Raw genomic sequence first — 21,111 nt, 5'->3', positions numbered from 1 at the left:
AATGAAAAAAAAAAAAATTCAGGAGATTTGTCAATTAATACAAGAATGATAATAGTATTAGCATTAAACTGACAGTGGAACTTCTAGTAATGAATAGGACAAACAAATGAAAATTAAATAAAAACAAAATTAAATATTTATTTTTACATTTTGATTTAATAATCTTGCTTGTGTGTTTTAGACTGGGTAAAGCCCATATAAAGATGAAGAATGATTAAATTGTTAACTAGTCAATTATTCCCATTGATCAGTGCAGCCCTACTGCTAATCTCCTGTCAGACATAAAAAATACACCAGAATGAATGCAAGTTAACTACACAATATTAACGTGGAGGGCAGCAGGTTAAGGCTGTGTCCTCCAGTCTGGCTTGAGATGTTTTTGGCGTTGAGCTGGCTGTACCGCGTGGCTCCAGGCAGAAGAATCCTGTAGCTCGGGTAAATGAGGTGATTAGCAGGGATGGTGTGGGCTGTCACATGTCAGACACAGGGCTTAGATTCTTATCACTCTCTCATATGTCAATCAGTGGGCCACCGTCACAGTTGACCAGCCGGTCACACACAGCAAGGAGCAGCACATAGCCAGACGTGCAAATGAAGAATACCAGTGGTGATATCCGAGACAAATGACTCTGTTTCAGGTGCTGCATGAATGAATAGCAGTGAGTATCGCAGAGAACACAACACAAAAAAGCAAAAGTAATTACATTTGAATGACTAATTTGAGTTTGACTTGCGTTGACATTTGGCTGGTGGTGATACAATATTTTCTGGGAAATACCCTTTGCTCAACAGCAAGTCGTAGCAGGAGATTCCAATTGACTTTTTGTATTATACGTTCTTGTGTCAACAGGTGCAGCTATGATAGACTTCCGAATGCCCCCATGCTATGAAACCATTTTAAAGATAATGGGTCTATATTTTCTTTTCTTCACATAATAAAGTAATATATAAACATAATAAAGTATATCATAAAATGGACCACGTTCTCTGCATCTAATTATAAAGTGTTTTATTCTCTGAGAAGCAGGAAGTGCGCTGTTTGCATGCTAGTTGTTGTTAGCAAAATGTCAAAACTTTCTCTGGCCACTTGAAGAGGTGAAAAGCATTTATAAACACATCACAGTGAATAATTATGCTAGGAATGCATTAGGCAAGTGAGCAAAACATGTGTTTTTCACATTTTTAAGACAGCAAAAATTTGGTACAACGCCTTTAAGCACCAAACCTTATAATGGAGTAGTAAAAGTCCTGTAAACCGACCAAAATAAAGGCGAGCGACAACGGTTAATTTTAACTGTGTGCTGCTGAGATACATGGCCCCAAGAGTTGCACGTGATGCTGCAGGCCATGGCCCCTGCCCTCGCCAACACAGAGGGCTAATTAAAAGACCATTGAGGGTAACCACCTTGACATTTATGGGTCTTATAAATCTATACTGTAGTGGCCTATTTAGGAACGAGGGAGGGACACAGAAGAGAAAGGATGGTAAAGGCTGGCAAGGGATGAATATGGGCAATGGTGGCAGAGGGGTAATTCCTCCCCCTCAGCTCTTGACTCAGACAATAGAGCTCATAGGGACCAGAGGGTGTGATAAGGTAATGATAATGTAATGAGAACCAATCATGAGCCGGAGCTAAGAGGAGGGCCCCTTAATTTGCTTCCACAGTGGTTGTTCACTGACAGATTGATTGCCCTGAGAGTGATGATGTGACATGGTCAAAATGAATGTACCTTCGACTCTGCGGGGAAGAGGATTCATAATATAGAATAAATAGAGGAGGTTAATCAACATAAATTCAAGAATGTGCATTGAGTTTAGAAATTCTTTTCTATGTTGTTTTCTACAGAAAATTTGCAGTCCGCACCAAACAGATATATTTCAGTCTGATTCACTGCTGGTGATTCTGGCGTATGACAAGATATTTGGTAAATTAACAATCACATAGTGAAAGTGTAGGCCAATTTAAAAAAAATTAAAATGAGAGTAGAAGTGGGAGACGCATAAAAAAAAAAAGTACAATATTACAGATTATGTTTTGGAGATGTACACAATTAGAATATCGAGTATATCGTCTATAATTCAAACTATTAAAATGGCCTCAAAAAGGGACAAGAGAAACATCTAGTCTAAGCTCCCAAACAAGGGTACAAAGTGACATTTATGCCTTTTTCTGGTTAATTTTATGATCCATTCCCAACTCAACAAACACATTTACAGGCACATTTTAGCACATTCCTGATGCATTGTTATTCTGTCTGAATATCGTTATCCAGCTAATTTAAAAAATATATTTCAAGATATACATTTTTGACCCCCCACCCCCAAAATGAGAGAGTAAAAAAATTACCTCAATGCTGAATTGTTTTCTCTTGAGCTTAAAAGCCAGGTCCTTGTGATCAGGGAATTGACTGGCCAAACAGTTCAGTTGAGGAACTTGACGCACATGCAGCAAACCTGGATGGACACAGAACAGGCTTGATCCAGTAGATACACAAGTATTTATTACTTTAATTAAAACTCAAACAGTATGTGTTTGATTCTAAGAAGACTAATAACTGAAGATACTGAAAATGTATCGCATACAGTAAATTATAACATGGACCGTGACTAAAAGTGGGCAATATATCCAAATGTATATAATATTGTAATGCTGTTATGAAAATATATAGCATTTTAATATAGAGTAATTTGTTTTAGTAAAAACTGCTAAAAAAAAAGAAGATAAATATTCATATTTTTCAACATATGAGATTTATTTTACAGCCATTTAGCATGACATGAGACATGTTTGAACACATTTCGGTTGGAGTAACACAATATCGTCTGAATATCATTATCGAGATACTCGCAAAAATGATCTAGATATTTATTTTTGTAAAATATCGCCCAACCCTAATTATAACTATAAACTTCTTTGTATAGCAATTCCACTGTTGCCAAATAAATGTGTGGATAAAATAATCTTACGTCACAGAAAACATACAACATTCATATGACAACCATCTTCAAGTGGTTGCCACAAAGTTACATTGGTTCAAAGCTGGGAAAGAGGGGTAAAAGTGGGCTGGCACAAGTGTGGGATAGAGGAGAAGAGATGGAGGGAGTGATGGAGGAAGAGAAACAGACAGACAAAGTGGGGGGATGGTGGGCTCTCTCCTCTGTGCACTTGGGTGATTTCCTCTTGCATGATGTGCAGTGACAGGCTTCCCAGCATGCTTTGAGCAGCCCCGAACTGCCGCCGCAAACACTCACGCACGCGCATCCCCTCGCGCACGCTTACGTTCATACCAGATGCGCTTGCACTCATGACTAACGCACATTCAAATGTATTTCAAAAACCAACCTCTGGCTGATCTCACAAAAAGGACAGTTTTTGACACAAGTAAAAATGATACGCAGCGGTAAAGTGTAATTCATTTGTTGAAAAGTGCAACCTGTTTTTTTATACATCAGAGAAAAAGGGATTACAGCAGACAGTAGAAAATTAATTCACAGGCAATGCTAAAACTACAAAAACTGCTTCATTGGTTTTACTGACCTTTATGCATGAACAGAGTTAAATTGATAGGAGGAGAGAGGATGAAGAAATCTGAGAAAAATTAATGGCTGCCCCAAAGAAGGCATAAAGACCCCTTCCAAAGCATCCCATGGGGCTTTTTCCTCATTTGTTTGTGTCCCTAAAAACCTTGCCTACATTTATTAGAAGCTCATGCTGGTTAGGGAGACATTGAGCGAGAGACAGGGAGATAGAAGCAGAGGGGATGAGAGAGTGATGGCCAGGATATCGATTCCCCAGTGTTAGTCTGCTCTGGGCCTCAGGGGTCTAGGCGCTGGGACCGGGCAAGGGCTGAGGGTGAGAGAGGGAGGCTGTGCTAGAGGAGAGAAGCCAGGGATAGAGGAAGGGAGAGGGCTACGGCGTGGCAGCTGAATACCCCCCGGCCTGTCTACTGAGGAGCACGTCTGATTGAGCAGCAACACGCTAACTTGCACTGACAGCCTGGCCTGCGAGAGGGATGCCCTGCCTCCATCCACAGCCCAAGCCCCGCAACTTAATGCACTGCCTAGTGTATGCGTTTGGAAGACACAGAGAGAAAAGCCAGTGTATGTTTGTGTGTTCATACCGTGGTAATCTTTATATAGTGGGTTGGTCTCCCTCTCAGAGCCTTTGAATGATTCCAGTGCTATGGCGGTGTCGGACAGCTTGGCTATCCGACCCATTAACGCTCTGTTCTGTTGGAGAGACAGGGAATGAGAGAGAAACATGAGCAGGTAATTAAAAGCCTCCCGATGAGCCATCAGTGTTGCAATTAAATTAGGTCATCACTTCCCATGGTCAGGTTAGTCCTGTCCTGGGCTTATAGGAACTGAAGAGAGGCAAAGGGGAAAGGACTCGGGTTATGTGTGACGAAGGCCAAGGCCAAGTTCACTTCAATCTCCACAGAATGCATTAAGGAGTGACAGAACTTTTTACTCCAGCGTCTTAGTTGTCCAACTGTTTTTTTCTGTTCTGAAAGGACTGTTTCTTAATATACTTTACTATTCTTAATAATTCTAATAATATAATACATTGTAAAGTGCTTTTCAAGATAGCTAAAGAAGCTTTACATAATGAGACAAACATAAGATAAAGTTATTAAAAGGTGGTTTTAAATAGATAGGTTTTAAGGGCTTTTTTAAAAAGAAGATGAGTATGAATACGTTTTAAATGTATTTAAAATATCGAGTTGTTTTTTTTATCATTCATTAAGTGAATCGTGATTGAATAAGTTATTCCACAGCCTAATATGATTCAGCTATAAGTACTCTGGTTCATTTCTGAATTTACTGTATTTACTGTATTCACAGATTTGTACAGGCACATACAAAAAACTACAATGTAAGAAAAAAGATGAAAAGGTAAAATATGTTGACTGCAAGTAATGAAAAAACACAAAGTGGAGCTGCAGAATCAAAACATGTGCTCAGGAGGATAAAATGTTACTGGAAAAAGAGCAGTGCAGAAGCTTGATGAGGAGAGCTCCCCCTACTGGTTAGGTTGAAACGTGTAACTGTAAAGAGGGCAAATCAAAGAGGAATGGATGGAGCAAAGATAGAGGGACATTGGGAAACGAGGGAGAGGGAGGGAGGGAGAGAGAGTGCTCTGAAATATTAATCTCTTTTGCCTCTTGAATCATTCACATACATCTCTCTGTGTTGGCTGCCACCGGCTAATGCAGTTTTCATGCCTCCGTGTCTTTTCCTAACTCTTTCTTTTTCCTTTGCCTTTTTGTCCTACTTTTAAAGTATGCAGATCCTAGTCCGGACAGCCAGCACGTATAGGGTATGTGAGGTCAGTCTCCAACTCCAATTAAATAATGATGCATCTATAAACTATGAATATAATCAAGACATTTGTCGTTTGTTGCTTACTTCAACTATTGCATAAATCCTACAGAGCTGTTGAGTGCACTTGTAGGGCATTTAAAGGTCAGTGTTTATTTGGTTCAAACTTAAGGGGTGATAAAAGGGGAGCCTGCAGTAAGTTTATTATTGATTGAAGAGGCAGAGAGAGGACAGTTTATCCTTTGGACATTTTGTTCACGATTCATTAGCATATTTCTTGTCACAGTAAATATTCTGAATAATCCAAATCTTCAGTGGCAGCTGAGACTTTTTTCCTGCTCTGTACAAACCGTCTAACAGCTTTACCACAAACAATAATAATAAGGGAGCAAGAAAATACTTCTGGATATTATTACCTCCAAAATACATAGTAGTAATAACATGTTGTGCAATGATGGATGTCAGAGTATTCAAACGTCAAATTTGTGTTTAGCAGTTTCATTTTTATTTTAACATCAAATACGTTCAATTCCAACTTTATCAGCAACACATTTTAATATGCAGTGATTGGGACAATTTCTTGTTGCTTTTCAGTCAAATGTAAAACATCTCAATAAGCAAGCTAAAATTAAAGTATAGTAATGTGAAAAACCATAATTAAAACACAAAATTTCAAAAAGACATCTAGAAAAAGGTAGAACACAGTGGGCAGTGCTACATAAGTCTCAAAGTCAGTGCATTGGTCATGACACCACTCAGCATGGGCAGCAGGAGAGGTGTAAATAGAAGAAATTAATGGTGAGTGTGCTTTTTGATTTGCGTGCATTTACTGGCAGTGATGGGGTGGTGGCAGGAGATCTGGTCGGATGGACGAGGACTAAGCTAGGACAAGACTAATTCATGTTTCAGACAGATTGTGGCATTGAGCTGCCGTGAGGAGCTTTCAGTGAGCTGCGCAGCTTCAACGGCTCTTAAATAATACATTGAGTCCAGAGTGGTCACTGCTAGCTCACTATTGCAAGTCTAGACGAACCCAGGCTAAATAGATTAATAATTACATAAATCCAAGTCCCATTGATTTATACATAGCGCCATTTCCTCTGGATCTACGATTTTATTCATTGTTATATGTTGCACCTTAATGCCAAAGGAAGTTCCTGGTTTGTGAATTCTGTTCACTGACAATGGCAATAAACCCCTTTCTGATTCTGATTAATGGTGTTGATAATGATTGCAGCAATAGGACAATAATAAGATATTATTTTATTAATAATTATTTAGCTCACTATCTCAGTGCTGGCTCTAACATCCAACACCTGACTTGACTCCCTCTTTCAGTCTTTCTTGGCTTCTTTCTTTAGGTTGATCCAGAAGGGTGGGAACAGATTAAGGCTTTTGGGGTCCAGGCCAACAAAAGACAAGGGGAACACTACCACCACAGCTGACATCTGCGAGTTTGACACTCTACACTTTCAGACCCCTTTATACTACAAGGAAAAAGTACCTTTGCTGAAGGAACTCAGGTTTTAAAAGCATGAACATGTACGAGATATGTACAAGTTAAAGTTAAGATAAATATAAGAAGGGGTGATGGCCTCAGCTGCTTCTGTCCTCATGTACTAGTGGACTGTCTGGCGGAGGATTGTGGTTTGCCATATGCCTCAGCAGATGACTCCACCTTCACACTGAGAGGCCAGACTGGACTCAGACGCCCCCCCCCCCCCCCACACACACACACACATCCACACACCTTACAAATACATAACCTAAAAGGAGGAATTATTTAAAAAAAAGAACAACAGCGGCCTAGAAAATGTTGTAGTAGTACCTAGTAATATATATGTGCTGAAAGTTTTGAAAACTATATAATTACAATGTTTATGCTAAATTACATTAGCAATATAATATAATATAATTAGTGTACATATATTGATTTTAACTATAATTAACTGCTCTGTCTTACCTGAATAAGATGTGCAGGCAAAGTAACTACAGCGACTGCCAGTGATGACCTCAGCAAAGCCCGCAGACCGTAAAGAAAGGTTGTGAGGGCGTGGGCATGCTTCGGGTTGTCACAGCAACACAGGTCATCACCCCAAAGAGACGAGCCAAGGGAGTGAAGCCCGATGCGGAGGATGTTTCTTGACTTTGCCTGGAAAAAAGAATCAGCAATGAAAACAAATTATTTATGCATTTACACCGACATCCAAATCTGAGATATTACCTAACACAGCATTACATATTGATTTATTTCTGCTAAACACAATGGATGAGAGAACTGCCACATGTAAGTGATTTTTGGGGATAATAATCTGAACTCTGGGTGCGACTGTCTGCTCTCCAGTGCAGACTATTGGGACACTGAGCTTAAATGTGACTGGACACAACTGTCCAATCACAGAGGCCATCTGACACACACACAATGGACCTGTCAGACTGTCCTCCAATATGGCCGCCACCCAGAAACCCCAGCACATTCTTGGCAAAACAGTTGTACTCTTTAGCCAAGGGGGCCTGAATGAGGGTAGACAGAAATGTAGCAACCCACTGTAAGAAATCAACAACAACAAAAATCAAGAATATATTATATTAATGACATAGTAAGTGGCAAAGAGCTTGTCAAAAAGAAGAAACATGTCTAACCTTTAGAAACAACCGTGTTTTCATTTTGGGATTTATTTTTGAATCTCTAGAAAACAAACCCAAGACTTAAAATTGGCCCATTTCAGTTGTTGCTTATGTTATCTCTCTCTATCTTTTAAAGCCTCCCAAAATCACCGCCCCATTCTCCATTGCTTTCACAAAAGCCTGACCTTATTTAGATTTGGATCAGAGTTACAGGCATCTTAGAAAAATAAACCCCATTGTCCATGTGACTTTTTCAAAACTGAGTCAAAGTTTCCAAAGGAGGAACTCTCAGACAAGAGCCATCGTCCTCATGCTTATGAATGTGAAAGACGGCATTTTAAAGATATCTGTATAGTCCACCAACAAAGACATTCAAGAAACACATAATATTATTGTAATATTATTAAAAGAGTTCAAAATGTCTGGCGTCCTGCAGGGGGCAAGTGTTGCTGTGACAACAACCGAGAAAGAAGCCAGAGTGAACTCTTAAAGCTGGCCTATAGAAAAGTCAGGGAACAGTGCCAGTTAAGTCCAGCCAAGGACCTGTCATACAGCAATGGCTCACCTCTGCAAAGTGTTTCTAGTAAAAGCTGCTGCAGAATATGCATTAATTGAAAATATTGTATTCAAACATAAAATGACCCTGTATATAAAAACTGCTTTTCCGTATAGGGCACCCATGTGCCAGTGCCCATGTGCCTCTGTGCATTCCTGGACTGTGCCAACAGTATGTCAGACGGCCACACTGCTTTAATGATGTCAGCAGTTAATCTGGTGTGTGAGTGACAGCGCTTGGGGAGGAGAAGTGGGGGGTAGGCCTGTTAAACCCTCCATCTGCGTGACGGGAGAGGTGGCTCCAGGTGACAAGCAGGGAGGTCAGAATCTAGGTAAATAAAGCACAGCAACTGTGGGGTAACGTGATTTATCTCACAATTTATTACATTAGGAAGTAATAGATGAAGAAATGAAAAGATGTTGATGATGTCTTTGCATGATCCAGTTCATTTAGTTTCTTACCGATGAGGCAGCGACAACAAATCCCTCCTTCTGAATGACCTCTTGAAGTGATTTCAGTAGAGCCGTGTAGGACTCCAGGATTGGACTAGAGAGTACAAACAGAGACATGGGAGTACATGAAAACTGTACAGTAATTGAGACCATTTTGATCAAACTGGGCTGAGCCCATCATGGCAGAAACCTAATCCTTTATGGCTGCAACATGTTCCTCCTGACTATGCTTTTCTGGAGCCACTGATGCAGACAGATCCATATCAAGAGATCCAATTAATGTATTTGGTTGATTAAATTACAAGATGACTTGTTCTCTTGTCAGCTCCCCAAGGATTTCATTGCGCCTCAACAGCGAGACAACTATATGCCCAATCATTTTTTGACACTAATACAAAGAAAGAATTGGCAATTAATAGTCTAGTATTTTCAATAAAAAAGCTGCAGTCAGGTCTTTATCTGGAATAATATGTACCTTAGCCTTAAGAAGAAAAATAAATAAATAGGCGGCACAGTGGCAGAGTGGGTAGAGCAAGCAAGAAGGTTCCGGGTTCGACTCCTTGGCCAAAATGGTATTTCTGTGCAGTTTGTATGTTTCTCCCCTTGGGTGGTTTTCCCCCCTTCCATCAACACAAAGCAAAATAGTTAAAAATCCTTCAGCTACAGTCCTGGCCAAGCCTAGCACGAGCACTGTGACCCCTGGTCCTGAGGATATGCCCCAGTAGTATTTAGGAATGGGTCAAATGCAGAGGACAAATTATCCCTACAGGGACAATAAACTGTACCTTAATACAATATGCAACACATGTTAACCCTTTCTTTTTACACAGAACTGTCCACTTAAAAACTCCCCACCATTGTAATGACCACTTTGCAAAGAGTCACACTGCGCTCCAAGTCAGATGTCTATTCAACCCCCACGCTGTAAAAGCTAATACACCGATTGGTCACACGTCAATAGTCCTACATAAAGAACAGTAATACACCACACGTCTTGATTACACTTACGCCAAGTATATCTATGTACTCCATTTCAGTTATTCAGTTCAACAATAGTACGTCCTGACCCCGCTGTGGCTAATGATACAGAGGGTTTGGTGAAACAGGGACACCTACCCTCCTTGTCCTCTCTGCCCATGCCTGCTCTCAGTGGCAGGGGGTTGTGCTGGTTTGACATGCAGTTAGGCAGGAGGTTTCCTCTCGTTGGCAGCCATTGTAGGAGCGCATTGTGTTTAAGCTGCCCCTACTGAGCATCTCTCATTCAGGTAGCAATGAGGTCTAGGTGCATTGATTTGGGGCTATAGTGTTCCCCAACTAGGATCATACAAGAGAAGAGCCTTTATCTAGTATCTCATTCAATCAAGAAAAAAGAGGCTAAAGGGGGTAGATGGTTTTAAACAACAGGATCTGTATCACCTAGAGAGCAATTTGTGCCAATTATGCCTTCAAGTGAAATGGTGCAATTTAACAGCAAGGGTATCAACATGGGGCTGTGGCCACGTGTGAGGGGGAGTAGCCTGCTTAGGAGTTTGTGTGCCGTGTGTGAAAAATGCTGAGTGTTATACATCTTGTGAGCACAATAGTGAAGTACAGGTGTAGATTCCTGCTGTCAAAATGTCTACGATCTATAATCCATTCAGGGGCCATGATGTATGGCAATGCCATTCAAACTTACTGAACAGCTGCACTTTATCTTCACCTTATATCAACTCAAAAGAGCGCTTCATAACTTATACAACTGAGAATAACTAATGTGTTTGCCTGACGGCTTTTTTGTTTGATAAAAAAGGAAGCGTTACTGAATGAAGACCACAGACCTCCTCTGTGCCCCAGACTGCTGTATTTAAACAGTGTGTGCTTCGTGTGCCCTTGTGTGCTCAGCAGCACTCTCAGAGTAAAGAGTCAGCATGACCTTTGAACTTTAAGTACACTTGACGCAGGAGAAATCAAACAGACACTGAGCAAACAAGGCCCTTATTTGAATATATACACACGCTTTACAAAAGCCTGAGGTTTTAACGTCACTGGTAAGTGACTATGAGCTAAACAAAGCACTATTGAATGAAGTAGAAGTACATGTCAATTTATCTGGCCAATCTTTTATGGATCACTCCTGGACGAATGAAGGATTTCACCGGCCATGTTGATGTATTATACATTCATGATTTGGTAAACACTTTTAAACCCTTTCTACGCAACCAACAAATGGAAAGGATTTGGCCTCCTTTCTGTAATAAAGAACTCTCACCTAACCAGGCAGAGTTCCTTGGTTTTGTACTGTGACCATCCCAAAATACTAAGAAAGAGTCTTTACCATGTTTTGAACTTAATTTTATACATAGTTTATTGCCCAACGTGGCGCTCCACCTTCGAACAATCTTAATCTAAAAAATCTAATCGACTTCAATCGACTCCGAGTTCCCAGATATTTCTTGAATGTTGCCATTTCTGCAAAGTTCTCTTGCACCAAAAAAAAAAAACAGATTTAAAATGTGGGCATATTTGTGCAACAAAACTTTGTGAATGATGTCATCTTTGTTTAACTGTGTCTCACTGTTTAACAAACACACTGAGATGTTGCCTTATCATTTTACCTCTGGGACGGTGCGGTCTGGTTGAGATGATCAGGCAGGTAGAAGCAGTGGCACTTGGCTGCCTGGCGAATTTCTGCTTCCATTGTTTTAGAGACATCATAATAGTGGCCGAATCGAGATGATGATGTAAGTGTGCTCTGGGAAAATCAAACAAACTACATTTACTGTCAAGCACAGCCTGAATAAAATGTATGTAAAATGTCTCTGCTAAAGGACTAATGCGTATATTTTGTTTGTTTAATAGTTAGAGCGAACAAAGGACCTAATCATTGTAATACTGGTGGTCATTTGTTTTTGTAAAAAGTTAAAAGTGTGTGTGTCCCATCTCTGTGAAAAATCAATTGCATTGTTTATGGGTCATTCCACTACATTTCTGCAGCATATAAGTTAAATAACCACTATAATTGTGTTCTCTAATCATTTCTTAACATAAACGTCCACTTCTGACTGTGAAAGCAGAAGTGTCAAGGCTGCGAGGGAAAGCGGATGTTTTCCTGCAGCTGAGAGGGAGAGTTTTAGCTCTTCACTCTCAGTAAAACTAGGGATTCCATTGTTAAAGGGGCCCTTAATCTACTCTTAATCTGGATTAGGTCCCCCGGTGTGTCCCTCTCCTGGCAGGACGAGGGGGTCAGCAGGCCAGTGGGGTCAGGCGCTCATCTTCTCTTTGTGAGCCTGGCTACCCGCTTAGTGTTCTTTCCCCGCCCCGACGGCCTCACCTTTGATCTGACGTCTTCATCGGGAGTGACTCAGTGGGTTGTGTCAGCAGAGGTGTATGTAAAGGGAAAGTAAGCAATGACTCTGGGGGTGAATTTGGGATGCAAATCCTCCGCTGGCGGCTTACTAGTGGTTTGTAAAGACGATTTTACAGAGTAAGGGGGAGAGGTGAAGAAAGGACACAGATATAAAGAAGTATCCAAGGAGAGAGAAAGAGGGAAGGATCCCCAGGGATGCACTGTGTGCTGTTAATCCACATAGCAATATGGATTATAGAAGTGCCAGGACTGTAGAGAAGTAGTAGAAAGGGTCACCTCTCCTCAAAGCAGAAGAAAGAGTGTAGGCCTGCCGACTCGAACAGGGGGAAAGGCAGGGATTTGGGGGAAGACAGAAGCACAGGTCTGGGTCATGGGGTTGAGCGAGCAGACATGCCTTTGCACGGACTGCAAAGTACCGTTGTTTCCCAGGCTAAGCAGGGGTTCAGGCGTGTGTGCATGTGTATACGTATATGAGTTGGGGGCAGTGAAAAGCCTACCTATCACCAGCTAAGTGTGAGTAATCTGGTGCAGCTCTGAAAGGAGAGGCTGAGAACTCATTCACTCCACAAAGGAGTTTAGAAGCTGAAGGATTTAGTGAGAGGACAATTGCCAATCTAAGACCAAAAAGCTATGCTCGGTTCTTTCAAACTCATCTGACAATAACAAAAGCAGATGTCATGAAAATAGATTACAATAACTGACATTTAAAATAATTTGTATCAATTTTAATAATTTAATAACATTTCATAACAAAATCAACAACATTATTAAATCGAAAGGTGAAAAAAAAAAAAAATGTGACATTCATCAATAATATACGGTACTATTTAAATCTTATTTGTAATATTCTCCATTTTGAAATCTTCAGTCAATATATCTTTTAACCTTTAAACATTTTTTTTTTTACAATAGAATAAATAGTTGACTAATCAAAACAATTAATTACGGACTAGTGTACAACTAAAATTATAATTAATTGAAGCCCTAAGAGTGCATTCAAAGAGACCCATTCAGACCCCCTTCAATTTGATTATGTTCTAGCTAATGTTGGAGAATAGGTTAATTCAGTGCAATATGCAATACATATGGCGATACGGCAATAATTTACAGCATATAAAAAACACATTGTATCCAGATACTACACAAGAAACAATTCTCTACCTCTATCAGAGGTTTTTCTGCACTTCCAGTCATAGTTCCAGTTTAAGAAATACTCTTTATTACAGAATTAGAACAAACCCCAAACTAAGGATGTCACAATATTAAGTTTTAATGTTTCAGCAGTTAATGTGAGGATAAACATCACACTATATGGAATTTCCATATTGTGGGACAAATAAGATAAGATAAGATATTCCTTTATTGTCCCACATGGGGAAAGGTTATCTGGAAATTTTGCCATTGAAAATGAATAAAAATCATCTTTCAAACTGATTCATGTCATGTATTCAATGTCATGATTATTCCTCACATCATTTATTGTTTATCCTGCTGGAGACCTTGCTAAAATCTCTCAGATCCTTAAATCAGGTATTAAAGGTCCTATTTCCACTTCAGACAGTAAAAAAATGGTCAGGGCAATCAAGGCAATCAGTGATTGGCCAATAAAATCTAAAATTACAGAGTGTCACAACTATATATTAATTGTTCTAAAATATATCCAAATAAACCCTTTATTACCCTTTTCCCCTTTATTTCTGTTGCTGAAGCTTGGCTGAAGTCACGGCGTCTTTTAGTGGCCACTACAGGCCGCTGGGCATTACTGCGCGGGAAGCATGATTCTGCTTTTACCACAGCGGCTCAGTCTGTGGCCGTGTTCAGAGGCCCGTTCATGCTCCGCTCTCTAACATGAGCTTTTAGAACCAGAGCGGAGAGCAGCTTCTTTTAGGGGCCTGTGCATGTGCTCTGAGGACCACACAGCCTCAAACCCATGGATCTATGCTCAAACCACGCTGAATAAACCTGTGTGAGAGTCTTGGATATTTGCAGGTTTCACCCTAAACTGAGCATGTGCGAGGAGAAGCGAAGCAACAGCAGCGCCAAGTTTCAACAAACTGAACCCGCACTCCATTACAAGATATAATAGTAATAATATAATAAAGGTTATACTAGCGATATTCACAATCTAGTCATATTAACCAAGATATAACACCATACAATATAGCAGGTTGATTTGTCGCATTCCAGTTTCCATCAACTACATTGTTTTAACCATTTCAGAAAGATTTTCATAGATTTTCTTTTGAATTTTATCACATTGCTTGTGTTTGTTCCATAGTTTTACTCCATTAGTTGTTATGGAGATCGGTTTTCTACTCACTCGATAGTTTTCAATTTTACAATGTAAGTTGTCCCTTAAGCTGTATCCATAGATGCTTTAATAATACACTTTTACTAAATGGTCCGGTAATAATTTTTGTCTGACTTTATTCATGTAAATACAATTTGAAATTCCACATGAAATTCCACAATATAATTTTTTTTTTTTTTACTTTAGAATTTATAAAGAAAAGATTGGTGTGCTCAATATATCCTGTGTTATTAATTAGTGTAATTGCCCTTTTTTGCTAAATAAACAGTGGTTGTAAATGGCTTTCATAAGTATTGCCCCAGACCAGTGCACAGTAAGTTAAATAAGGTAAAACTAGGCAACAGAACAGAAGCTTTAGCCAATACAGAGATATTTCTAATTATTTTAATGCAAATGTGTTAAATGTGAGAGCAGATTGTATCATCTATAATGACTCCAAGGAATTTGCACTCGTTAACTTTGCCTATATCAACAGCTTATATTTGAACAGTTGTATCATAATTTATTTGTTTATTCCCAAATATCATATTTTTTGTCTTTTAATTAACTTATTTAAATTACAACTTGTTCTCCTGCACCTCCAGCCACGACTCTGTAACTCATCAAGTTTGCTGACCATCTTCATCAGGCTTATCTTGGACGGGCATGAGTCTGCCTACAGGAGGGAGGTGGACCGGCTAGTGTCCCGGTGCAGTGGTAACAACCTGGAGTTCACAGCCCAGAAGACAGTGGCGATGATTGTTGACTTCAGGAAAGTCACAGCCCCCCAGCGCCCCCTCACTATCAGACTCCCCCATCTCCACAGTGGACTCTTTCTGCTTTTTCGGCACCACCATCACCCAGAAGCTCAAGTGGAAGCCCAGCGGCTGAGGAAAGCCAAGCTGACAGCGGAGATGATGGTGCATTGAGTCCATCCTCACCTCCTCCATCACCGTGTGGTACGCTGGAGCCACAGCCAGGGACAAACAGAGACTACAGCGCATTGTGCGCTCTGCTGAGAAGGTGATCGGCCGCGAACCTTCTCACCTTGGACATGGACTATTTGAGCCACTCCCCTCAGGCTACGGTCCATCTTTCCCTCTGGCCTTTGTACTCATTAACACTTCTTAAACACTGTTTCTGTAACTACATATCAATCACTCAATGCCCTGTTCATTTCCTGCACTGCATCTGTAAATTTAACTGTAAATGTTGTGTACATAGTAAGCCTATTTTTATCCCATAGTAGATTTAAATATGTTTTTATTTAATGCATGCCCTTTTTTATTTTATTTATGTTGTTTTGTTATTGTAGAAAAAGCTTCAGTTGTAATCATCTGGACTCAGTTAGAGTACAGATGACTACAACTGAAGCTTTTTCTACAATGGAGCACGCCTGGACGAATGAGGGACTACACTGACGTTGTTTTGTTATAGTTTTATGTTGCACTAAATCACTAAAGCAAGTTCCTATGTTTGTGAATTTTGTTCATTGGTAATGGCAATAAACCTTTTCGGATTTTGATTCTGATGTTTATAAACTCTGTTGAAAACTGTGTTGAAATTATCTACGAGTTGCTTTATGAGGATTTTGGAAGTTTTGTATACATAATTTATGTAAAAGTTATAGATTATATAATTTAAATAATGTATACCACTCCAAGTCCTCTTTTCTTTCAGGAGATTCTTATTTTTTGCATGAATTTACTATGTCTATGATTTAATTTTCTTGTTAATTTTCACCGGATTAAGGAAAATTGTAATGTTGTTTCTGTTTATTGCATTTAGTGCATTTTAATCTTCTCTGCCAATTTTGGTCCTAAATTAACCATTGACAATGTTTTCCATATTATTTGTCTTTTTAATATTTTCTATAAAAATATTGAGGATAGTTTACATTCATAAGTTTTTATGAATTCAGAGTTTGTAAGAATAAAGTAAACCAAATAAAGACAAATACAATTTTGATGTGAAATTGTATTTATACTTTTCACACCTTACTACCATGCAGTTTTAATTAATTTGTTCTGTGTAATCAGGGTAGAATTTATTTTTTAAAAAATCTAATCAAGTTCAACACCTTAAACATACCAAAACATTAAGGAAATAAAGGGGGTCTGAAAAGTAGGTCACTCTTATGCCAATTGGTGTGTTGGATTACCTGAACTTTTGGAAGATTCTGATAGCGCCATGCAATCTTCATTGCATCCAAATTATCTTGAGGATCAGAAGGCCGCCTAGGATGCTCCAATGGTTTAGGGATGGCAACATCATCCATGATAGGCGATGGAAGTTCCTTTCAACAATATTCATACATTAGAATTTGTGGATTACACAACATAGTACTTTTAGACGCATATACAAGTATAAATCCTGCATATAAAAAGGAAGTCCTGTTGTCTTAACATGTCTTTGAAATGTTAAAAAAGGGTCGAGGTTGCGACCCCTAGCACTATCAATCAGTGGGAAAGAAGTCCACCTCCTGCATGTTTAGTGCCAGTCAGCTTGTGGAACTATAGCCTTTTCAGTACAATGCATCAAGAAGCATTTCAACAATTCTACAAGACGCCACTCAAACTCTCAAGCATTGCCCCATCACACTGCACATCATGAAAGCACATCATCAACAGCCCTTTTAAAGCTGATGATTAAAATGTAATGTAATGCTGATTAAAAAAAAAAAATATATATATATATATATATATATATATATATATATATTTCAGTAGATTTAAACAAGCATACCTGCAATATGTCATCTGGTGAATCCTGAGCTGATGCCAAGAAAAGTTCATGTTGACACACAACTCCTTCAGCCAAAAAGTACTTTAAAATCATCCGGGAGTAGCTGTCATAGCGATCCTCCTCTAAAAAAACCAACAAAGTTTATTTACAAACATTTTACAATCAAAGCTTGTAATGTTCAGACAGAGCAAAGGAGTAAGTGTCACCCTGTCCTAAGCAAATACATTAAACTGTAAGAAAAACAACATCACCACACTGTATTGACTTGTAGTTTACTCTAATAGGGTTCATCAGCTCCAGAGCCTGACGTCTGTCAGGTTGTCTACGCTTTCATTTCATCATCACGGGTCTTGCAGTTTGCCATATCACAGTACCTGACAATAATCGACGTAAGGATCGTTTTTAACAGTAACTTTTGGAGCCTAGTGGCATATAAGACACAGGCAAAAAAACACAGGAGTCCTTGTGCTACTTTGGTGTGTGGATTAGATATGACAACTCCCACTCTCTTGTCAACAGTCTCAACAATGTTCCCGTCTCCTTTTACTTGCAGTCGAGGTGTGAGCAAGACACCTGTCGAGAATATTCACCTGACCCCTCCCACTGGAAGATAAAGTGGTCAAGCTGTCAAGGCAATAGAGGGAATATGTAGGACACTGGATGATCTCAAAATGCAAACTGACATAAAGCTTGTCTGAATCTACTATTTTCTCACAAATTAAAAACTAACTCTGACAGTAATGATACAACAGATGCACAACTTTCATGATCATAATCATCAAACTAGTGCAACCAACAAATACAGCTCCTGAAGGTTCATAGCATTACACAGCTTGCCACCTCGGCTTTCTGTCAACATTTCCACCACCATCAAACCCAATACTTGATAGGCCGGGCCACACAACAACCAACAGTGGGCAGAAGAACAATGGCAGCAGTGGCAGTTTAAGGTAACAGACATGACGGCTTAAGACGGACATGTCATCCCGAGCATCTCTACTATTCGCCCCTCCCACGTTTTCTGTAATGCCCTCATCTACGGATTTTAACTTAGACCAGGAAATTCCATGGCTCTTCAATTTGTTGTCGGTGGGGCTCCCCGTTCTCTTATTGATGGGTTTCTAGGTCAGCATGCCTTTGTGTCTTTCAGATGGCCCCACAAAGACTCCCAGATGGGCCCTCTCAAGATGGGGCCTATTGTGGCTGTGTTTCTATGGGAGCCTTACAAATGGAACCTCCAGGAGTCATTAGGCTGTTGTGGCGGGGGGTAAGGGGAGGAGGTAGGAGGTAGTGGGATATACGAGCAACAGGGGGTGGAGAAGGCCATCAGAACTTTGTGGTAGATTGGTAACTTTTGTCCGTCTTTAAGAATATTCTCTTAATTGTATTCAAATTGAATCAAGTTCACGAAGCAAGGAAGTGTGTCGGAATGGTTGGCCACCAGAAACTGGAATAGGAGTTAATGGATCTAAAAGATTACAAAAAAAAAAGGATATGGACAAGGAATTTAGAACATAATTTAAGAATTTTAGACGGTGGATACAACTTTTAAACATAATATTAAATTTAGGAAAACAAAAATATTTGTCAATTTTGGAATGACGCAAAATGCGTGTTTGTTTTTGTTTTTGAAAATGTGATTCTGTGCAAACCATTCCATTTATTTCTGAAATGATTTGACCTTTTATTGAGGGTTTATCATTCTGTGTCGTACAGATTGAGATCTACAGAGGCCTGTTTTGGTTAAACTGCCCAGATCTTGACCATACGGCAGTGAGAGGTTTGACAAATCGACATGGACAGCTCCAGACACTTCAAAGACAGACAGCGACCACCGATAATTTTATCTCGGCGTCACTCAAAGAGACCATCGCGGCTAAAGGGCCAGGCTGCAAGACGAGCGCCTGAAACAAGCACAAACAAACACACACTCCCAAATCCCCCATCACACCTCCCGCACAACCAAACAGTGCACAGCCAAATGGGTACACACAGACAGACAGGCCTCTCTTTCAGAGACTAACACAAGAGGAGAGCACAGACGCATTTCACCTTTACTGTGTCTCTCATTACCAGATGAATCCAACCGTACATTGATTCACAAAATGGAAGGGAAGAACGCATTAGTGTGTAATCACTGACTCCTGCATCGATTGGGGGGATGAATTAAAGGGCAAAGCAATATCATCAGTTGGTATAGGCCTCGGCTACACACAAATTACAGCATGAAGGGAAAACAAGACTACCGTAACCTTACTGCCTGTCAGCGCATATAGCCCAGCCTATGATGAACGATAATAATGCTAATAACACAGTAGAAAACATTTATGTGCAGGAAAGCCACTTGTTTTGAATGCCATTTGGAAACTTCAAATACATCTGCAGAGGAGCATATTCATTAGACTAAAAGTGTGAACACTTGGTTTCATTCAATAGACAAGAGGTGTAGGGCATGTTTAACACTTTTCTGAGACACAAACAAATGCCCAGACAAATGAATAGGAGTTCCCTCCTCATCAACTTATTCAAAGTTGTATTTTGATTGATTAAAGCATGTGTGAGTAATTCTGTATTGCTTTGCATTCGAGGCTTGAGTGCTCAGAGCATCTCTAATTTCACCTACCCTCTAACCCCGCCCACTGCTCTGTGCTTACTTGTAAAAATGGCAGTCATTATAAATATAAAAAATTAAATCTACTGCTTGTTGCAGTCAATAGCCCTGTTGCTATTATTAAGATGTTTTGGATTCATATTGAGAATTACATTGCAGAAACTGTAAAATAATGATCAAGGTATGTTACAGTTCAATACTAATGACCTAATACTATACAAGTTCAATACTAGATTACTAATTAGAAAAAGAAGACATTGAAGTGCACATTCCACTAAAACACCAATACTCACCAATAAGTAGTACAGACCCAACTGCTAATCCACCGCCTGTAAAATATAAAATAAAAACATAAAATTGAATACTGTAACATTGCTGACTAGATTAGACAATATTGACAAAACAACCGATTTGTTATTTTTTTTCTTGGAAATTATATATATATATATATATATATATAATATATATATAATTGCTTAAGAATAACATTACGCAAATATACAACTGCAAATGTCCCCATGTGTAGACAAATAAAGGCATATTTTATTTTATCTTAAATACAACCAAGTTAGATGAAGAATTGCTTTTCATTATTCCTCCTAATCTAATGTAAAATAATGTTATGCTGCCCCTAACAATAAACGCGCCAATAATCATATACATATACATATATATATATATATATATAATATATATATATATATATATTAGACTTGATCAAGACTTAGAATAGAGATAACTGCAAGACGTCACATTATGTTCACACTATAATTGACAGCGTCAAATATGTCGTAATAAAAAATCCCACAAATGCAATTTTAGGTTTAATATTTCTTGTAAACATGCATAAACATGCTTTAGTTTGTCACAATCAAGTGTGCAGTGTTTCCCTTCGGGCAGCAAGCTGCTGTGACAGTGTGTACTCCGAGGGATGCTAACATGTAGCACTGACCGAGTAAAAAGTCTAGTGAAGTGACACCGGTCGACACTAAAAGCTGTCCATTTTGAACCGAAGGTCTTGTGCCGGGTATAGAGAGAAGCTTGCTCCTTGTTTTCTTCTGAAAGCTCGTCAAATTTAAAGACGAGGATTTAACTCCAGGACAACCCACACCGCTCACGGGGGCTGCCATTTTGTCAGTGACGTGATGACGCAGTCATTG

General features: G+C 39.4%; 1 protein-coding gene across 1 annotated transcript in view; it reads right to left on the bottom strand.

The window, feature by feature from the left end:
- The window catches only part of elp4 (elongator acetyltransferase complex subunit 4), a 42,503-nt gene extending 21,394 nt beyond the window's left edge, over positions 1 to 21,109 (bottom strand). Inside the window, exons 1-9 of the mRNA XM_072465117.1 lie at positions 20,904 to 21,109; positions 20,245 to 20,280; positions 17,341 to 17,462; positions 16,757 to 16,891; positions 11,554 to 11,690; positions 8,969 to 9,053; positions 7,287 to 7,475; positions 4,123 to 4,231; positions 2,349 to 2,455 (exon numbers count right to left, since the gene is read on the bottom strand). Of these exons, the coding sequence (XP_072321218.1) occupies positions 2,349 to 2,455; positions 4,123 to 4,231; positions 7,287 to 7,475; positions 8,969 to 9,053; positions 11,554 to 11,690; positions 16,757 to 16,891; positions 17,341 to 17,462; positions 20,245 to 20,280; positions 20,904 to 21,081 (1,098 nt within the window). The 5' untranslated portion in view covers positions 21,082 to 21,109. The remainder of the gene's footprint in view (positions 1 to 2,348; positions 2,456 to 4,122; positions 4,232 to 7,286; positions 7,476 to 8,968; positions 9,054 to 11,553; positions 11,691 to 16,756; positions 16,892 to 17,340; positions 17,463 to 20,244; positions 20,281 to 20,903) is intronic.
- Positions 21,110 to 21,111: the final 2 nt, after the last annotated feature.

The sequence above is a fragment of the Eucyclogobius newberryi genome, unplaced genomic scaffold (assembly GCF_026437365.1).
Source record: "Eucyclogobius newberryi isolate DKJ021-1_F unplaced genomic scaffold, fEucNew1.0.hap1 SCAF_5, whole genome shotgun sequence".
Classification (NCBI taxonomy): Eukaryota; Metazoa; Chordata; class Actinopteri; order Gobiiformes; family Gobiidae; genus Eucyclogobius; species Eucyclogobius newberryi.
The sequence above is the reverse complement of the archived record's forward strand: the minus strand, read 5'-3'. Positions and strand labels throughout refer to the sequence as shown.